This window comes from Empidonax traillii, unplaced genomic scaffold (genome assembly GCF_003031625.1).
Source record: "Empidonax traillii isolate 1590-97213 ecotype Southwest subspecies unplaced genomic scaffold, ASM303162v1 scaffold125:size1524877, whole genome shotgun sequence".
In the NCBI taxonomy this organism is placed as follows: Eukaryota; Metazoa; Chordata; class Aves; order Passeriformes; family Tyrannidae; genus Empidonax; species Empidonax traillii.
In genome coordinates, this window is record NW_020955318.1 from 1,473,747 (window position 1) to 1,493,614 (window position 19,868).

General features: G+C 36.0%; 1 protein-coding gene across 4 annotated transcripts in view; it reads left to right on the top strand.

The window, feature by feature from the left end:
- RBPJ (recombination signal binding protein for immunoglobulin kappa J region) overlaps window positions 1–19,868 on the top strand; it is a 149,342-nt gene that overhangs the window by 123,605 nt on the left and 5,869 nt on the right. For all 4 annotated transcript variants that reach the window (XR_003571180.1, XM_027883368.1, XM_027883370.1 and 1 more), the window contains 7 exons: window positions 1,662–1,757; window positions 10,825–10,990; window positions 12,099–12,273; window positions 13,743–13,880; window positions 14,073–14,185; window positions 16,276–16,416; window positions 19,302–19,457. Coding sequence is in view for 3 of the 4 variants with exons in the window: in XM_027883368.1 (XP_027739169.1) it covers window positions 1,662–1,757; window positions 10,825–10,990; window positions 12,099–12,273; window positions 13,743–13,880; window positions 14,073–14,185; window positions 16,276–16,416; window positions 19,302–19,457 (985 nt within the window). In the remaining variant the exon portion in view is untranslated. The remainder of the gene's footprint in view (window positions 1–1,661; window positions 1,758–10,824; window positions 10,991–12,098; window positions 12,274–13,742; window positions 13,881–14,072; window positions 14,186–16,275; window positions 16,417–19,301; window positions 19,458–19,868) is intronic.

Consider the following 19,868-nt stretch of genomic DNA (forward strand, 5'->3'; position numbering starts at 1 on the left):
GCACCTAGTGGTTTTCTGCATGAGTTGCTGGGTTTGAGTGGTTTTTGTTTTTATTTAGTAGTAGTCAAGTCAAAAGTTCTTAGTATGACAGATGTTCTTAATTTAGTATGACAGTACTCTTGATAGGGTATTTCAAATTGTCAGATTAAAAGTTTTTAAACAAATGCAGCTAATATATATCATAATGAAGTGTGTAATAATAATTTCACAGTGAATTATGTTTTGTGTTTTAAAATATATTCTTAAACAATAGTTGTAAATAGGTAAGTCTGTGTGCTTTGAGACAGTTCTTCCAGCTTTGCTTTTGTGGATAAACGTCAGTTTTAGCAATGCCAAATATGAGTAGATCAAGTTAGTGTTCAAATTTAAAACAGTAACTGAAGTCTTTAGTCTGCTCTTACATCCTGCTGTTTAGACAGAAAATCTGCACACTAACCACTAGACGTTAATCATGTCTCATGCAACCATGACAAACACAAGATTTGCAAAACAACCTTAGCAAAGCTGGATTGTTTTTGTCCATCCCGACCCCCGCTCAATGCACTTGCTTTGCTCTATGAAACTGTGTGAGGAGATTTCTTTTGGAAAAGGTCTTGTCAATAAAATACTGCCTTTTATCTTCCATCATTTTTTTCCACAAGAAGTATTTGCTTTTCTAGATCTCTCCAAAGGGAATTCAACAGTTGGTGCCATTCACAAAAAAAACCAAAAACAAACAAAAAAATTCAACCAACCAAGCGAAAAATTCCATTTGTTTAGGGTTTAATCTCTTCATATAACTTCCTGATAAATTCATAATTTGTTTCTCTAGTTGATGACTTTGAAAATGAGTGCGTTGGTGGGCATTCAACCCGCAGAAACTCCTCCAGGAACTTAAAAGTGTTCCTGCCAGCACTCCAGCACAGCTAATCCCTAGGGTGTTGAATTTGGCATGCTGCCTAATGAACAGTTAGAATATTATGCAGAAGAATGATAGGGTGTATTGTTCTCTCAGTTCTCTCGAGGAATTGCTGTTGGTGTGTTTGGGGTAATTATAGCATTTATATGACGTCTGTCTTTACAGGGATGATGAACAATAGAAAAGTTTTAAAAATTAATTTTTTTAACCTTGTTGTATGCAGGAAGTAGAGGTTTTCTCTAGAAAACAAGATGAAACAATAAGCTGAAGAATTTAACTTTTCCTTAGTATCTTCACAACTAAAAGACAGCTTGTATATAAACATTACACTGATTTAGTTAAACTTAAACAATTTGTCAATATTATGAGATACTAAATTGTTCATGAAGAAAATATTGAATTAATAAAGTATGTTCTAATCAAGTATTTGTGGCATCATACTTTATGTAGTAGGACTCTGAACATGGTGTAGTGATTGGCATTGGTACGATTTGACATAAGCATCTTTTGTTTCTGGAAAACAGTAATTGAAAATTCTCACAGACCCCTATTGCTAGTTTCATGCAAGATAGTTGCTTCTTTTTCCTGTGTAATTGTCTTAAACAGTAAGCAAATACATCTTGACTACATCTTGACTCTGTTAATGATTGCCTTCTTGTTTTTTTCAGGTGTTTGGGTTTGGGGTTTTTCTCCTAAAACTATCTTCTAATTATAAACAAAACCACAAGACCTTTCAAAGCTTATATTGTCTTTTAATTTTTAGGGAAGCAATGCGAAACTACCTGAAGGAGCGAGGTGACCAAACAGTGCTAATACTCCATGCAAAAGTTGCGCAGAAATCATATGGAAATGAAAAAAGGTAAGTCTTTATGCTTTCCTGAATTGCCTCTACAGCTGCCAGCCGGGAAAACTATAGTGTGTAGTCTGGTGCATAATTTGCAGAATTCCTCAGAATGCAGTGTGATCTGAAGAAACACGAAACAAAACACTTTCTCATAAATCATTTAATTATGTAAGAAGTGCTGCAAACCTGTGGCATTCAATGCAGTGATGTCCATTTCTACCAACATGTTCCCTTTCTGTGGGTGAAGCTTTTCTTCCATTGAAGTAAAATGGCTTTCATTTTAAACTTTGCATTTTAAGTCTGGAGTAAATAAGGTGATCCACAGTGACTATTTGTAAAAGAGTGTTTTCCTGAAGAATTTCAGAGGTGCTTTTTGTGCAGTCTTTTCTTGTAGTCTTTGTGATATTTTTGTGCAGTCTTTTCTTGTAGTCTGTGTGATATTTTTATTGCATGACTAGTACAAGCAAATAGGATGGTCCTTCATATGCAGGTTTATAGTCCTCTTTTGATGAAATAGAACGTCCTTTAATTATGAGTGATACTTTTCTACATTTTACATTTCACTGAAGTAGTGCAATACTTGGTTATTTTTCAGATGCTTTGTATTATTATTATTTGTTCACCACACAAAAGACCACATATTCAACACATTAATGGTTTTGAAGTTTTAACCTTTCTTTTGCTGCTGTTGTGTAAGTCCTGTTACATCATTATGTTTCTGCGGCTTTCTGACATTAGAGGTTTAAGGTATTTGTATGTGACAGTGTTAGAAAAACAGGAATGTTAGAATTAAGTCTGCAAATTTCTCAGTATTGCTGCTTATCTAAGTCACACTTTCTGATGACTTTCTGAATCACAGAAATACAGGCTGTATTTTCAACTGTTCTTCAGTATTCTGTGCCCAAGTATTTGTCACTCAATATGTGCTGCCTTTTCTGTTAGCCAGTGTCTCAAGTCCTTTCTTTCAAGCAGTGTCCAGCTCCATGGAATTGTTTACTCAAAGTGCTTTTTGGATCTTTGTGAAATTCTTGATGTGACTCAAGTAGGAAGTCAGTGAAAAAGGAGGATGCTCACAAAAGCCAACAAGTGTGCTGTGTACCTGCTGTATAACTGCACAACCCTCTTGCTCTCTGCCAGGTTTAAATGCTAAGGGGTTGCAGTCCCAGGCTGTACTATCAGTAAATGATAACTTTGACCCTCAGCAGCAAACTCAACAGCCAGAAAGATTTATCCTGACAATATAGGGACCTCTGGTTATCTCCTCAGATTGTATTGTCATTCAAGAGTTGCATAGTTAATTTATCTCAGATGAGTTAAGCATATTACTCCCCAAAAATGAGGGGTGTGCCTGCAGACAAGAAAGTGATTTTCTAAACAGTGTATCTGTAACTTTGTTCTCTTGAGGCCACAGCAGCTCGTAAGGGTAGGAACATTTTTCAGAGCTGTCCTGTGTGTCATAATTCTGGAGAACAAATTGCATCAAAAGTGGGATGAAAATAAAAAGATAAAGTATTTAATTTTGATTGTTAAAAGTTTCATTACTGTTTGGAAAACTTACATAACTGTTCTGAAGTATCCAGGGCAAAGATTCAAATTGTTATTCGGTAACAGTTTGTGAAAGTGCCTGTGAGCTTTTCACAGTATTGCCTTAGATTCCTATTGCCTTGAACATATGTGTGTACTTCACTTGGTGCTGTAAAGTCACTGTGGCACATACATGGCCAATAAGGTTTGGCAAACTGGTCGTTGTTTTCTCACTGCTTGAAACAACTGCTAACTGAAACTAGGCATTCTTTCACCATTTTTTTTCGAGGTGCAGTTCAGTGTTCTGTCTCAGAACAGCTGCATTTGTTCAAGAAAGGTATCTCAGATTCACCTCTTTAAAAATGGAAGCATGTCAAACCAGAATTTCAGAGCTTGGCAAAAGATGACCAGAATGCTTGGATGTTGGTTATCAAATAGTACAGTGGTGAAATGATGGCTATTCTGGTATGGGTATGAAATGAAAGTGTGAAATCAGAGTCACACAATGGGTCAGGTTGGAAGGGACCACAGTGGGTCATCTGGTCTAACATCCCTTCTCAAGCAGAGTCATCCCAGACCACATGGCAGATGATTGTGTCCAGACAGTTCTTGAATATCTCCAGTGAGAGAGACTCTGCAACCTCTCTGGGCAGTCTATTCCAGTGCACGGTCACCTGCACAGTAAAGAATTTCCTCCTCATGTTCAGGTGGAACTTTCTGTGCATCACATTCTGCCCATTGCCTCTTGCCATACATACTAGGGATTCATTTCTTTAGTTTAAGTATTTTAGTTTTTCTTAAGTTTGGGCGTACCACGTATGCAGTCTCTGGTACTGTTCTGCTGGTTCCCAGACTTTCAGGATCAGTCATGATGTCCTGTTGTTATCAGCATAAAGAAAAGTGCCCATTATTAAATCCTTGGATCTACGTGTGCCCTAAGGTACTTAATGATGAATTAGAGTATTTCTTTTTTCTTCTTTTGAGGTGTTTTTTTTTTAAATTGCTTCTGTTTTATTTATAACAGAATGTGCCTTTTATTTCTTCATGTTTCTGGACTGAGCAAAATTAGTAAAGGTTTAACGTTGCTTTATGTAACTGGCCAGTGAAGTTTTTACCATTTTTACATTCAGTACCATTTCTAAAGTGAGTTGTTTTTGATCTTTAAAGAGTAAGTTAGTTTGTACTATTTTTGTATTCAAGAATTCATGTTACAAAAGGAATTTTTTTAAAAATTTGACATCTATTTCAAATAAATATAGAACCTAAAAAAAAACTGGAACAAGAGGTGGAAGTCTTTAAATCTTATTTGTTGTGAGGTCATGGAAAATACTTACCATTAATAAACTTTGCATGGCATAATAACTACCTTTCAGTGTTTTGATGAGGTTTAGTAGATGATGAAATACTCTGTTGAAAACACTGCTGCAGACGGTGCAGATCTCACGTAGTGTGGCCTGGTTGAAATAGGCATCATAGAAACACAATTCCAGGTTGTTGTCACGTGGATGGAGACTTTCTAAGTTAGTTTGAGAATTCTTCATGCTTGTCTGTAAGTAACAATAATGAAAGGAGACTTTTTTCCTCTTTGAGTTGACTCTTCATATTAGTCTTGCACTTCCCAAAGTTAATGTTTTTTCGGTTAAAGAAGCCAGGTGGTAAGAAGCTCAGAGATGGGCTTTAGCTGAATTTAAGACTTTATGCCTCATGATTCCTGTTGGATGACTGTCATCTTTCAGAGACATTCAACTGATAGAGACTCAGGTGATATTTACTCCTGTCGAGTGTGGGTATTTGGTCTGTGCTTGTATTTTTTTCCATATTTACCATTAACTGAGACCTCTCTCTTCAGAGCCTAAACAGTGTGAACATATAGCAGTTTGAAGGACTGAAGTGTTTTGTATTCCAAGACACAGTTCATCCAAAGACTGTGAGCCCGGCTGGTGTATTTGTATTACGTGCTGTTCTGAGTTTAAACGTTATCACTGCTGATTAGCATGAGAATGCTCTGGGTGCATCTTCTTTTACAGCTGTTAGTGAAGGAGCTCCAGTAATTTCTGAGCCCTGAACTGAGTGTTCCTGCTCTCTGGATAATGCTGTTGTTTTTGAGAGCATAACCTTTCTCAGGGCTTACCCTATGGTTTTCGTTGCTTCATCTTTTGCACCCTAGCATCTAATGATTTTTCATTTGTTTGTTGTTATATTGAATTCCTTAGTGGATGATGTTAGCTCTTTAGCTCCTAAGAAAAGGGAGTCTCAGAACAATGTGGATAATTGACAAACACACCTCCTGCTTGACCCAGTTTGGAATTGACAGGCACAAAGGAAAAACTTCCCTTCTAATGTCACACTGAATATAAAAAAACCTAGCTGGTAGAAACCTCTGAATTCTCCTGAAGGCATATACTTCTGTAAGATGAACAAGGATGACTTGGAGGATTTGAAAAAGTAAACCTTTCTGAGTGCATCAGAACTAGGTAGCAATAACATGAGCTGATAGAATTTATTTTACTTTCTACCCCTTGCTTCCTGGCAAGTTAGGGTAGCTTCTCTACTTGAAATGCCATATTTTCTCTGTATTGATTGGCCTGAAGGAGTATTGTGTTCTCCTTTGATGATTGTCTGATTTAACACAGTATTCCAGGCACTGCCAAAGTTCAAACCTGGTTCTCTTCGTGTTATTGCAGTCGAGACTTAGAAACCACTAGAAATGATTGTTCTTCCCTTAACCTCGCTTGGAATAAAGGGGAGCATCCTTAGACAAATCTCAGCTTGGTTTTTTTTTGCCATGGAAAAATAGTTGGTTTCCAGTTGGTCTGATGGAACAGATCTGTCAGAACAGATGAGTAACAGCTTGTTTCTGTTTGCTGTACTGAGTTACTAAACCTGGAGTCTAACAGGAGGTTGATCTTGCCTCACTTGAACGGCCCATGAAATTATAGTGTAAGAAGATACTATGGGGGTGCCCTTTACTTTTTGGAGGTTGATCCTCTGACCTTTTCTCGATAGTATCAGTTCCAGTGTTAGCTTCATTTAAAACTGCCCATGGTTTTAATTACACTGATCACAAATACTTAAAGATGCATAGAAGGAGCATCACAGAGAGCCTCTTCTGAGGAACCAGTAGTCCGTAACAGGATATTGTAGGGATATGGTAAATACATGAAGTATTTGCAGAGACCTGGTGTCCCAAACTGTTACCCTGGTTCAGTCACTCTGGTTTATATCAGCAAGTAGGAAACACTGAACCTGCATCTCGTCAAGCAGCTCTAACAAATATGGAATAGGTTTTGTTCAAGAATGACATACCACGTTTTTATACTTCCAGTAATGAAATAGCTCACAGAAGGAATCCCGAACAGATATCACATGGTTTTTAGATCAAGTTTACCTCACAGAGGAACACCTTGTGCTGTTTTACTGTACATTCAGCAAGAAAATGCCAGCCTGCTCATGGCATAGAGAAGAGGTGTTCAGAGAATATGCTACAAATGCAGTGAAGAAATTATATCCTATATGATCTTCTACTATTACTTCTTGTACTGAAAATTCTAAACAAGTTCAGAAGAACCAGACACAGCTACCTGTCTCTGCAACAGAATTTTTTTTTGCTATTTTTTACTCAGATTAATACTTCAGAAGAATTTTTGCCTCCCACTCCGTGTCACTTTTGTGGTTAAAGAGAGGTAGGGTTTGTAAATCAAAGTTCGAAGGAAAAGTATTTTCATTTGTTCCACCAAACATCATCCTACCCTATTTCCATCAGTAGTACTGGAATTTACTTTATATAAATTACCTTACTTATTTTGGGGAGGTGACTTTTCTTTTTTCCTCTTTATAGTTATCTGAAAGCCAGCCTCTCACATGAACATTTACATTCCTATTTACATTGGAAATAATTATGAGAGAACTGTTTCCAGCAGTTATTTTATACATTTCAAAGAGACTTTCTCAAATTCTCTGTGAAAATTAAAAATATAAAGCAAGTGATAGTTTACTCACACTATATTGGATAGAAAATTTATAGTTAATCTCTCCTATATGTGAGTTCCTGGAACTGTAAATATGAAGTAAAAAGCCCCAAGACTGTACTTGTCTCTGCCTGAAGAGTGAGTAAGAGCCTGTTACATAAGAGAATCCCTTCAAATTGTGAATGTTCACACTCTTTTTCATATTTTTAACTCAACTTAAAATTTTCTCAGCTCCAAAAGTTTGTTTCTTTGTTCAGTAAGTTATAGTTTTTGAGGGTTTTTCTCTGTGTTTGAATTTTAAAAGAGTGCTTTAATTATTGTGGCTCGTTTCCTCTTCTCCAGTGGGTTACAGCTTGTTTCTTAAAGCTCTTCATTGCCATCTAGTGGCTGTAGATTTTCAAAGGACTTGGTTTAGAATAAAGCTGAAATGAGAAAGGATATGAAAAAAGTTTGGGGTTTTATTTTTCTTGTGTTCTAGCCAGTAAGATTAATATGAAAAAGTACATGAGGAAGAAAGGTTTGTATGTCACATGTGCTTTATGGTGGTATAATACTTGGAATACAAGGGGTTTTGTTTTTTCAAAACATTGCTCTGTGAATAAAGGTTGGTACTAATTTTTAGTTTGTGTATAACTTCTTCATCAGAAATAGGTTGTCAGAAGAAAATTAGTGGGATATGTCTGTTAACACTGAAAAGGTCTTGTATTGTCATTTTGTTTGAAAATTCAGAAGCTCTGTGGTGTGTTACTTGAAAGCTTCTTCCCCTCAAAATTGCATTTCCTAAGCTTGGACTTAATTCATAACCTGCATTTGAAAAATATTGTTCTTAGAGGACCATGATCACATTTCCCTAATCTGGGATGGCAGAGTAGTTTAGGCCTCTGCTTTGCTCTCTACAGTGCTTGGGCATGGTCACTGCCCTCACTTGACCCTTTGCTCTAATAAGAATGTGACTCCTGCTTATCCTCTTGCTTCCTCGCACCTCCCCCGATATTTTTTTTTTAATGTTACCACAGTTGTCTAAGTAGAAATTTTCTCAGAAGCTAAAACTTTTTTCTTTCTTTGGTTTTGTGTTTCCCTAAAATATACTGAAAGTTGCAGCAACCAGTTGTACTTTTAATATGACCTTTATCATCTTGACCATTGTAATTGCACTGTCTCCCTCACTGTCCTCTTAAGGTAATTTTTTCTTTCAGGTAGAGAAGCATTTGAGGGAAATTAGGTCATCTGTTGTGTTTTAAATAAATGGAGATGAAAAGTAGGAGATGCATTTCTGGTTTTCAAATCAAACATTTGTAGTAGTAAGAGGAAGATTTAATCAGCATGTGACAGAAAGTCATGGTGTACTTAAATATACCCCTACTGCATTGTTCAACAGCTTCATGAGAGAAGCTGCAACAGACGTCAGATAGAAGAAGATAAGAAGCAAAAGGCGTAATTGCAATCTAAAAGGGATACACAGTGTCTGCTGTTTAATATTTATTGCTGCTCACTCTATTCGTGCTAATTTTCAAATTTCAGAATCTCTATTCTTAGAGATATCATAGCCCATTCTAATGTCAGATAACTACAAATTTTAGCTTTATGCATCATGACTGGGCTAGTGGAAGTATTCTCATGTGCTGCTACCGTGAAAGTGTTATTTTTGTGTTGGTTTATTGTGTTTCTGGACAGATCATCAGGAAACATCTGCTTTGCAAATTGACAAGTTCCTACCTATCACCTTGGTTCTCTGTGTCCTGCATTTTCAGTTGGAAGAAAAAGATTCCAGAGCCTTCATATGAGCCTTACCCCAAAGAATGAAATACAAATAGTAAAAACTGATGCAATAAACACATGAAAAAATGTTAATTGTTAAACTTTGAATAGATTGTTTCTACAAGTGGCTTTCTCTTAGTTCATAATTCTCTATTTATCAAAATTTCTATGCTTCAGAGCAGTGTGAAGGCAGGAAAAGGAGCAATTAAGTCTTTGCTGAAATGGCTTATCAACATGGAGGAAATATAGCATTTGTTTCTGTTTGTTTAGAAGTAAGTTTAAAAGAGATCTGGGGAGCAGTTTCACGAATTAATTTGGACACCTCAAAAATGCAGAAATTGTGATGTCACGTAGTGAGCTACTTTCCACAGGGACTCTTTTGTAAGTGGTCTTTTTTTCAGACCACAATACTTTTGAAAGACGTTCACAGATACTTCAGCTGAATGGATATTGGTATAGCACCCATTTTGCTGTGTTTTATGTAGAATCCTGTTAAGGATTCTGTTACTTAGAAAGACATTTTATATCTGTTAAATAAAGGTATTTCTGCTGAATAGGTGAGATAAAGAAGTGTTTTAGGCTGGATTTTTATCCTAAAGCTGACTTGCAGTAATGAAGGTTTATATGGTGTTTAGTAGAAATAAACAGAATTGTACAAACATTTAGGATTGGAAAAGACCTTTAAGATCATTGAGTCCAAGCCAGTAACCTGGCACTGTCCTCTCCCACCCAGGACTCCCACAGACACTTTAGAAACTGAATAATTTTATCCTCTGATCATTTTCCTGTGACTCAGAGCCTGCAGTTCAATTCACCCACACCCTGATGGCTCCTGCCTGCTGCTGTGGCTGCCTGTGGTGCACAACTGGCTGCTGCCCCAGCACGGGGCCTGCTCCCTCCGCCTGGAATTCAGTTGTCCCAAGCCAAAATAAAAATATAATTAAAAAAAATTCTTACCCACCTGTCCAAGGTAAGAGTTGATGCTGGATTTCAGAAGTGCCAAGTTAAGCACTACTCTCCAATTTGAAGCAAATAGAATAATTAAAAACTTTTTCAGGTCCCTCTCTCTTCATACCTCCTTATCTACCTCACAAGTGGATGTCCTCATTCTACTTTTTTATCTTTCATCCTAATGTTAAAAATGCTGCAGCTGTTTACTAACTAAACCCAAACATTTTCACAATTTGGGCTTTAACAATATACAGAAACCTGAAGACCAATGCATTGTATTATAATGCTGAATTTAATTGTGTTGCTATGAGTAGACTCTAGACAGATTAGTCAGTGTTGCTGACTATATCTTTTATAGTTACTGATGAAGATTTTAAAAAAGTCATTTATTCCATTTAAAAATTGAAGAGAGGTTTATGCTTGGATGGAATAGACTCCCTCCTTCCTAATGACAAACCACTAAATGTTTAGAAATTGTAGTCAGCAGTTATCCATTAAATTAGTGTGTGGAACTGTTCGGTGTGTGTTAATCACTTGCATCATGTTAAGCACCTACAAAAGCAAAAGACTATAATAACTTCTGAGGCCTTTTTACTTACTTTCAGAATCTCTTTGTAAGCATTTTCGTTTTATAGCGGTGCAGACTGTCATATATTGAACTGGAAAGATACTCAGTGACAGTGCATCTACTGCTGAATTTTCATTGCTTTTTTTTTTTAAATTTGCATTTTAGAAAATCTTCAGGGCAAATGAAGGGGATGCCTGTACAAACTCAAAGTGTGAATGGGCTTTCACACTCAAAGTGTGAAAGCTTTGGGTACACATCAGTTTGTTTTTCTTGAAAGCTGTGTGTAATTCAATCACTTGTTCCTCATTTTCAGGTTCTTTTGTCCTCCTCCATGTGTGTATCTTATGGGCAGTGGATGGAAGAAAAAAAAAGAGCAAATGGAACGGGATGGTTGCACTGAGCAAGAATCACAACCTTGCGCCTTTATTGGGATAGGAAACAGCGACCAAGAAATGCAGCAGCTGAACTTGGAAGGAAAGGTAGAAGAACTGTAATAAACCACTCAAATTACTGCAAAGGATATTATAGCTACATGGTGCATATTTCAAGGAATGCCCTTGCTTGTTTTTGGTAACTTCTCTTACACTGTAGCAGATACTACATAAGTTGTTTAAAAGAAAAAAATCCCTCTAAAATATGTAGGACTGTTGAATAGGTGGATTTAGTTCATAGGGTCATAACAAGGTACTAACTTTAATTTTGTAGGTTCTTGGTGCAGAGTCAGTAAACTGTTAGGTTGTTTGGTAGGCATCAGTGGCTAACTGAAATCTAGTTTCTGGCCCAAACTCTGTCCCTTTCCTTGGCTTGCATGAATGGAATTGTCTGAACATCTGCTGCTAGAAGTGATCTTTAAGTCCCTTTGTAGAAAAATACTAAAAAAAAAAAATCTTAAAAATTTAGTAGTTTGTTTTTTACAGTGGTTTAAATTGCTTACAAGATTTTTTTTTTCTAAAGGTATTTGTGATGAATTAAACAGTTGGAAACTAGCAGCACAAGTGTTCACTTTAGCTGGTGGTTTTATTAAGCAGTATTTTATAGCCACCTAGTATTTCCAGCACTGTCTACCAGAAATGCTTCATATATTGCTGAATAGGAAAGGATAATAAAAGTTCTTTTTGATATTTTTTGAGCTTTTGTTATCACCTGGCGTAAACACTTAGCCAGAAGTAACTTCCTCATGTTTCAAAACCCAGTCATTTCCCATCCTTTCAATAAAAGTTTGTCTCAACACATTTTCTGCACAGGTAGCCTCTTGTGCATACCCAGTGTACTGTCTGTGTGGCTCTACTCAAATGTAATTTTCAGCGGTGCTCTTAACTGCTCAGAGATGGCTTTGACACAGTTATGGTATCCAATCATATTTTCCAGTCCAGGAAAGACTGTAAAGTAAGGAGGTTGGGTGCTAAACTTCACAAAGCTAAAAAGTAGTCATAAAAGAAATCCATAGGGAAGAGATGGAAAAAGTAGTTTCTGATCTGGTTTAGAAACTATTGCATCAGATTTCTTATTTGTTCATAATTAAATATACATAGTTTCTGGAATTGGGTTGACTTGAAAGAAGAAACAACAGTGTGTTTTCACCCACAGAATTATTGCACTGCCAAAACATTATACATATCAGACTCAGACAAGAGAAAGCACTTCATGTTATCAGTAAAAATGTTCTATGGCAATAGTGATGACATCGGTGTGTTCCTCAGTAAACGGATCAAAGTCATCTCCAAACCATCTAAAAAGAAACAGTCACTGAAAAATGCAGACTGTAAGTATTTTACAGGGTTTTTTCTATATATAGCAATTAATTTTGGCTCCTACTAATTTTTTATGTGTTCTGATGTCTGATTACAAAGTAAATACAACGAAATTTTCAACTTGTGATTTTTTGTTGTATTTCAGAATTGTACACATGAGTCTGTTTTAATATATTCCAGTATAGATAGGTTACACTGTTGAGTTCTATGCAGTCACAGCTAATTATTTAGTAAATATAAAAGGTCCACCCAAAAAACCTGCATTCTGAGAAATGAATCCTTGTAGACAAGTGTTTAAAGACTCTTCTACCTCGCTTTCTAAGCTTTTGGATCTGTTAAACTGCTGTGATCTGGTGCTTAGGATGTTTTGATCAGTATCAAAGAAATAGTGATAAATGAGTAGCATCATGTTACCCAAACTGCCCTTCGTCACACCACAGACACCTTCTTACTCGCTCATGCCATTTTTGTGTTGTTTTTGTTTTGGTTTTGCATGGTTCCTTTTAAGTAGTTGGTTAAGAAATCTGTATGGTGATATTTCACCCAGATATCTTCTTACTGTGTTTTTCAACTAACGATATCTCTGGTGCTAATGTATGGTCTGGAACGTTTTTGCTTTTCTTCCAGCATTTTTTGCCTGCATACCACTGGAGCACCTCAAGAGATACCCTTTTTTTTTGTTTGTTTTTCTCTCTCTCTTCACTAGTGCTTTAAAAGGCTCTTCCATCTGTGTTGGGCTGGAACCCATTCACCTATGGAATGTGGATCTCGGGGCCGCTAGCTTGGCACATGACTAAAGGCAATCTGTTGCTGTGCAGTTCACGCCCGTGGGCTCAGAGTATGCACTGTTGAATTTGTATTCAGACAGATAGTTTTGATGGACAGTGAATATGAACCAAGTAGAACAACAAGCCCATTTTGATGGCAAAATGTTAGTTGCTGATTTTGTTTTTTTTTTAGGGGTGCAAACTTTGCATTTCTCTCTTGAATGATCAGTAAGTTCAGATCCAGGAACGTTTCAAGTTGCATGGTTATAATTTGACATAGTTAACATCCACGTTCCTTTCAATTGCTTGTGATTTGTAAGAATAATTTTTCTTTATACTTCAAATGTACTTCAAATGATAGTTGAAAGTTGTCTAAGAACTTCACAAGGGCAAACTAAAGCTTCTGCTCAAATAATCAGTTGTTGGAGGAGTTTTCAGCTGGCAAACACTGGCCTATTGGGCTAAGGGGCAAAATTCTATGAGCTAGCATGCCTTTGGAGAACAGACACTATGTTTGTTATCCCACTTGTAATTGTTTTACTATTTTTGGTCTGCCACAAATATAAATATTTTCTAAATTACCAATATTTGATAATTATTTCTTGATTCCAAGTATTCTTCAGTTTATTTTACAGTATTTGTGACTTTTTGTTAATTTTCTGTGTAATAACGAAGTAATTTTATAATCTCAAGTCTGTATGTGTTCCTTGCAGTATGTATTGCATCAGGGACAAAAGTGGCACTATTTAATAGACTTCGATCCCAAACAGTTAGCACCAGATATTTGCACGTAGAAGGTGGTAATTTCCATGCCAGTTCACAACAGTGGGGAGCGTTTTACATTCACCTCTGTAAGTAAAAACAAAGCAATATATCTTTTCACTTACCTCTCTCCATCCTCAAAAAAAAATCCTGCATTTTTCCCTCCATTTAATTGCCCATATGCAGATTTGTTTCATTACTGAGTATATATTTGATGTAATAGTGTGTTAATTGTTGTTCTTATCAAAACAAGTAATTCTGAAAATTCCTGTTTCATGCAGTGGATGATGATGAATCAGAAGGAGAAGAATTCACAGTGAGAGACGGCTACATTCATTATGGGCAGACTGTCAAACTTGTATGCTCAGTTACTGGCATGGCACTCCCAAGACTGGTACAGTTTAATTTCTCCAATGCTGTTATTAGTTTATAGATGACTACTTAATGTAATTCCATAGTTGGCTTTGCATTGTTTACAATTTTTGGCTTTTTATGTTTCCCTGTGTTAATACATGTTTTATGTGGAAAATGGCATTCACTTTAATGAAAGCATATTTTTATATCTGCAGATAAATTCTGTAAACAAAGAACAACTTGTAAAATAAGCATAGGATATTTTTCATAATTTAAGGCTGCCAAAGTAGGTTAATCTGTCTATTTTAATAACAGTATGTCCCCTCTACCAAAGTACTTTAAATATTGATATTGAATGGCTGAGTAAAATATTTGCAGCCAGTAGGACTATTCCATGTGTTAAGTTCAGCACAGCTTTAAAAATGCTCTACTGATTTGAATCTAAAAGCAGTTCTATCTACTCCTGAGGATACATTATACCAATATCAACGTGCAAAAACATCTTTTTTACATTTATTGATACTGTCTGTTTTAATATGAAACATGGCAAGTACCTTTGGGATGACCTCTTAAGGTTTGTGAACCAAAAAAAAAAAATTACTTCTGGATATACAGTAATGGTTTTTATAAATAAAGTTCAATGTAATTACACTTTTTTTTTCCTCATTTTTTATTTGCTTAATGCTAACCTTAGTGGAATTTTATGTGACTGATAATAAATAATGTTTCTTATGAGATTTTCTGTGAAATTGTGTGTCAATTCCATTTTTACCTAGGAACAGTCTTTGGAATGCTCCAATGTAAAACCAGCCTTCCCTACGTTTTACTAGGACTGTAATGAGAAATTCTCTCCCAATATCAAACTTAGCCATAACAGAAGATAATAGCCTGCTCAATGTAAATGGGACAAAATGATAATTTCAATAGTTTTTTTTTTTTCTTACATCACATTGTTTGACAGTGAAATCCAGACCTGGTTACTACTGATCTGGTGCAAGCAAATGAAATTTAGTAACATGATGTCACTTTATTTGTGAGCTTCCTGTTAATATTTTCTTATTGCTAAAAGGAGATGCCATAATTCATTATTCCAGAAGCCTTATTTGCAGGTAGAAATAGATAGTAGAATAGAAAACAGGCTAACTGTTCCTGTTTGTTTGCCGTTGGGAACATTTGTTATGCTGCCTTACAGGACCATTTAAAAGGTAACTTAAAGATGTTTTAGAGGCTAATGCAAAGAACTTAGAAGGAAAAAGTTAACCTTGAAACATTATTATTATTATTATTATTATTATTATTGTTATTATTATTATTATTATTATCATCATCATCATTGATATAATACCTTCTACTGTCATTAGAAATCTTAGAGCACATAGCTGGCTTTCTGATTGTCAACTTAAAAATCTTCCAACACATGGCTGCCACTGCTACTGATAATGCATAAAATTAAGTATTAAACTTTTTTTCTGGAAGTTGAGCTAAAATTACAACTATAAGGAAGTAACTTTTTTAATTTTTGAAAATAAATTAGTAAACCAGATCTGAATTAAGTCAGCAGATTTTTTTTTACTGAACTGCCAGATGTAAAGAACAATTATTTCTTGCAGTTGTCTTTAAGTAATAAAATACACTATGTTTGTTGTGTTTCCAAAACTCTGAAGGTATTAAGATGTGCTTAAGTTAATCCATATTTTTAACTATTCTCTGTTGGTAGCTGGTTTGCCACAGAGTGTTGTTGATCCTATCAGTGTTGGAAGCTTCTGTAGAAGTGTATTAATTATTAAAAATAGTAATTAATTATAAAAATAGTAAGATAATTAATAATTACTCTTCTGCACTGGCAAATGGAACAAAAGTAGATTTTGCTGAAGCTTCAACTTTTTTCCCCACTCCTATAACACAGATAAAATATATATGCATGCAGCACATTGAAGTAGTACTGAGTGTTACTTCAATGTTGTGTTCTTCTTTCAAAAGCATTGAGAATTATGAATCTAATATTGGTATTAAAACAGGAGGCATTTAAATGTAAAAAAAAAAATTACCTTTCACTTCCTTTATTGTCAGTACATCTGTAATTAAGTACAGAAATTGTCCTAAATATATATGTACTATTTTCCTTCACAGATAATTCGAAAAGTAGACAAACAAACGGCATTATTGGATGCAGATGATCCAGTATCACAGCTCCATAAATGTGCATTTTACCTTAAAGACACTGAGAGAATGTATTTGTGCCTTTCCCAGGAGAGAATAATCCAATTTCAAGTAAGTTGTTTAAAACTCTTTCAATAGATAAGAAGCATGGTTGCAAAGTTTTCCCAGATATTCCCAAAATATCTATGAATACCATTTTTCCAGTAGGTTTTAAATGCAAGTCTGATAATTTGTATTGAAAAGAGAGGATGGAAAACTACAAACTTTATCTATCCCTTTCCAAATCTGTTTTTCTTTCCTCAAAACATTCTTCTATGTCTGTCTAGACAATGAATTCTGGTTTCTCCAATGGAAAAAAATGGGCACACACTAGGAACTTGTGCATGCACTCATGATACTGTGGCTTAACATGTTGACATATGCCAGTGGAGTTGCACCACTTACTTGTGTGTCCATTTCTAGGTTACAGCAAAAAGGAAATGATACAGTCAATAATAGTCTTGTTTCACGATGAACTCAGCAGTTGCCATGTCTTGCTCTTGGATGACAGTGTAAACATAAACAGCTGTGGCAGTTGACAACAGTAACTTATAAAGCCACAGAAACCTGGTTTGTCTGTAATGAATATAACTGTCTCAGAAGTACTTTTTTTTTTCTCTAGCAAGTGGAGAAAAGTACTGGGTTTTAGTCTGGTGTATGTTAGCACGCTTTTAGCAGACTTTCAGCATGGTAATTCCTGCCAGACTAATAAGACATTTGTCCACATTCAGGACTAACTATTGCAATTTTCTTTAAATATGTCAGGGCAACTCAAATAGGAAAGGGTGTTGAGAGATAATGCTGTGCTTCAGGAAGATGGGAAAGACACAGGACTTCCTCAGAGCAGCTGTAGCTTCTTGGGTAAGAAAAGTAGAGGTAGGAAAGTGGAAGGCTTGGTAAAGGTTCACTTGACTTCTGTCCTGAATTGGGACAATGGAACTATAGAATATGAAAAGCTTTGTTCTTATTTCAGTAAACATATTCGTGTCCTGTGGTTCAGAACGTGGTTTGATCTATTGTTTCTACCCACAGCACACAGCAGAGATATAACTATTAATATTCCATATGATAGTGTATAGTATGATATAGGAGAATGGACCATCATCAAGAACAAAACTACGAAATGGAAATTACAGTAACTCAGGAGATCAGTCTTACTATTTGATCTTTCTCAGTGTAATTTATGGGAAGCACTGAATGAAGAAGCATCTCCTGCTTCTCTGACAGCTGCCTTAGTTTAGCATCCTGAAATTGCCTGTGGGACTGTCGGTACATCCTACCACTCTTCAGTTTCTGCAGCATTCATGGAGCCCAGTCTGATAAGAGTTCTGAACTCCTACTCACATGGGTAGGAGGTAGATAAAAGGACAGCCCCCTATTCTGAATTCTTTTAATGGAGTTGGTACCTGCTGCTTCTACTTGCTGGCTAAAATCTCTTATCTTGCACACTGGGCTGTTACTGTGCTTTGGTAAGTGAAATTACTATGAACAATAAACTCTTTTTATCAGTGTCAGGAAATCCTATTTTGTCTGGGTTTTGTTTGGATCAGAAGACAAAGACCAGAGAAACAGCATGTGTAGTGTCTTTCACCTGCCTGCTCTTAAGCATTTGCTTTTGAGTACTGTTCCTCTAGTAGGAATCTAGGCAAACTATGGTCACTGTAAAAAACAAAACAACAACAACAACACCACAACAACAAACACACACACACAAAAAATCAAAACTCACAAAACAAAAGAACCATACAAACGCCCCCCCAACTTTTCTTTAGCATGACAAGTCTCCCTTGGATGAATGGAAATAGCCCTATGTAGAGACCTTAGAGGCTTAAAGCAGAGAGGCTGTAAAAAGTCAACAAGTGAGCATGAACCTTGAAATTCAGTTACTGAAGTACCAACCAGATCTCTCTTCCAAGACATCTATATGTTCTGGAGCACAGAGAAAGAATATAAATAATGCCTTACAGGGTCAGAGCACATTCTATGTCTCTGTCTAACAGCAGCAGTAGGAGTTGGCTCACAGGAGACAGGTGGATGTGGTTGTGTTACAGAGTCCAGTGCAGTTGTACTCTTCCAGCATCCACACTGTTTGTACTGTTAGAGGCTGCCTCCCTGCCTCTGAGTTTTAGTATCATTTTGTAGATGTGTACATCAGTTTGACCATTTTGGATGTGCTGATGTTCTTTTTCTCAAGTGAGCTGTGGCAGAAAGTTCAAGATGTTTCCTGTCCTTTGTGTAGTAAGCTTTTACTGTGTTTGTTTTGAATGATGCAACATTTTCTGTGAGTGATTCCTATTTCTAGTGTTGCAGGATTTAGTAAGCAACACTTCTGTGTTCACCTTAGCCATCAACATCTTAATTTCTTCTCTCCTAGTTATAGTTAGTCTTCTCAATTTCTTCTTGTAAGGTCCTTGGTGATTTTAGTTGCCCTTTCTGTCCCTTCCCTTTTTTTCCTCCATGGCTTTCTTAGGCAGGGAGACTGTAACTGGACACAGTATTCCAGAGTTAGGTGAACAAAACATCTACACTGGCAAACGCCAATCTTGACCAGATGTACATCATAACTAATGGAAAGTATTCCCCTTCAGTCTGTAGCTGTTATAGTCACTTCGCAGTAATAGAACCAATTTTAAAGCAGCTATTTCTCGTTGCCATAGTTTTTTGGGTAATGGCTATTGAATAACATTAAAACTTAAAAAGTTGAACTAAAATAAAACTCAAACATAAGGAGAGGTGACAGTGTCATAGGTGATAGTTGTGGTGTTCTCACAAATATTATTTTTCTGTTAGTATTTCTGAAATGTATGTAACTGTTTCTGTCGGTCACTTTGTTAGAGGAAAACATTAAGAAACGTTTTTGCAGTAATAGGCGTTATTACTGACTGAGTTGGTTTTTAGGCCTGTGATTTGACAGACGTATCTACAGATCAGATTTAAAACTTTCCTTTCTTTCTAAGGCCACTCCATGCCCAAAAGAACCAAATAAAGAAATGATTAATGATGGAGCTTCTTGGACAATCATTAGCACAGACAAAGCTGAATATACGTTTTATGAGGGGATGGGACCGGTCCATGCTCCAGTGACGCCTGTGCCTGTTGTAGAAAGTCTTCAAGTAAGTCTGTTGTTAGTTTTAATAAACTCTTTAATGTTAGATCACTTTTGTCATACTATTTTAACCGTCATGGTACCTTTTTGGAATACTGTAGGAAAACAATCTTAATGGCTTTATAAGGAATAAAATTACTTTATGTTGTAATAATTTTTCTTACCTACATTTCAGAATACATGAGCCTGTCCATCACAGGAATAATATTAATATTGCTGTATACCATAAGACTTTTACTTCTTAAAATACTGTGGTAGTGATATCCTTAGGACTTCTACTTCTGTTTTGATTATTTAGAAATTGGTTTTGGCTCTTAGACAATAACAGATCAAAGAGAGCTTTATTTTAAAAAATCAGCATTCATCCAAGTTAAAACTTGAAGCTCTCCTAACATATTCTCTGGAAGATTTTGTTTTA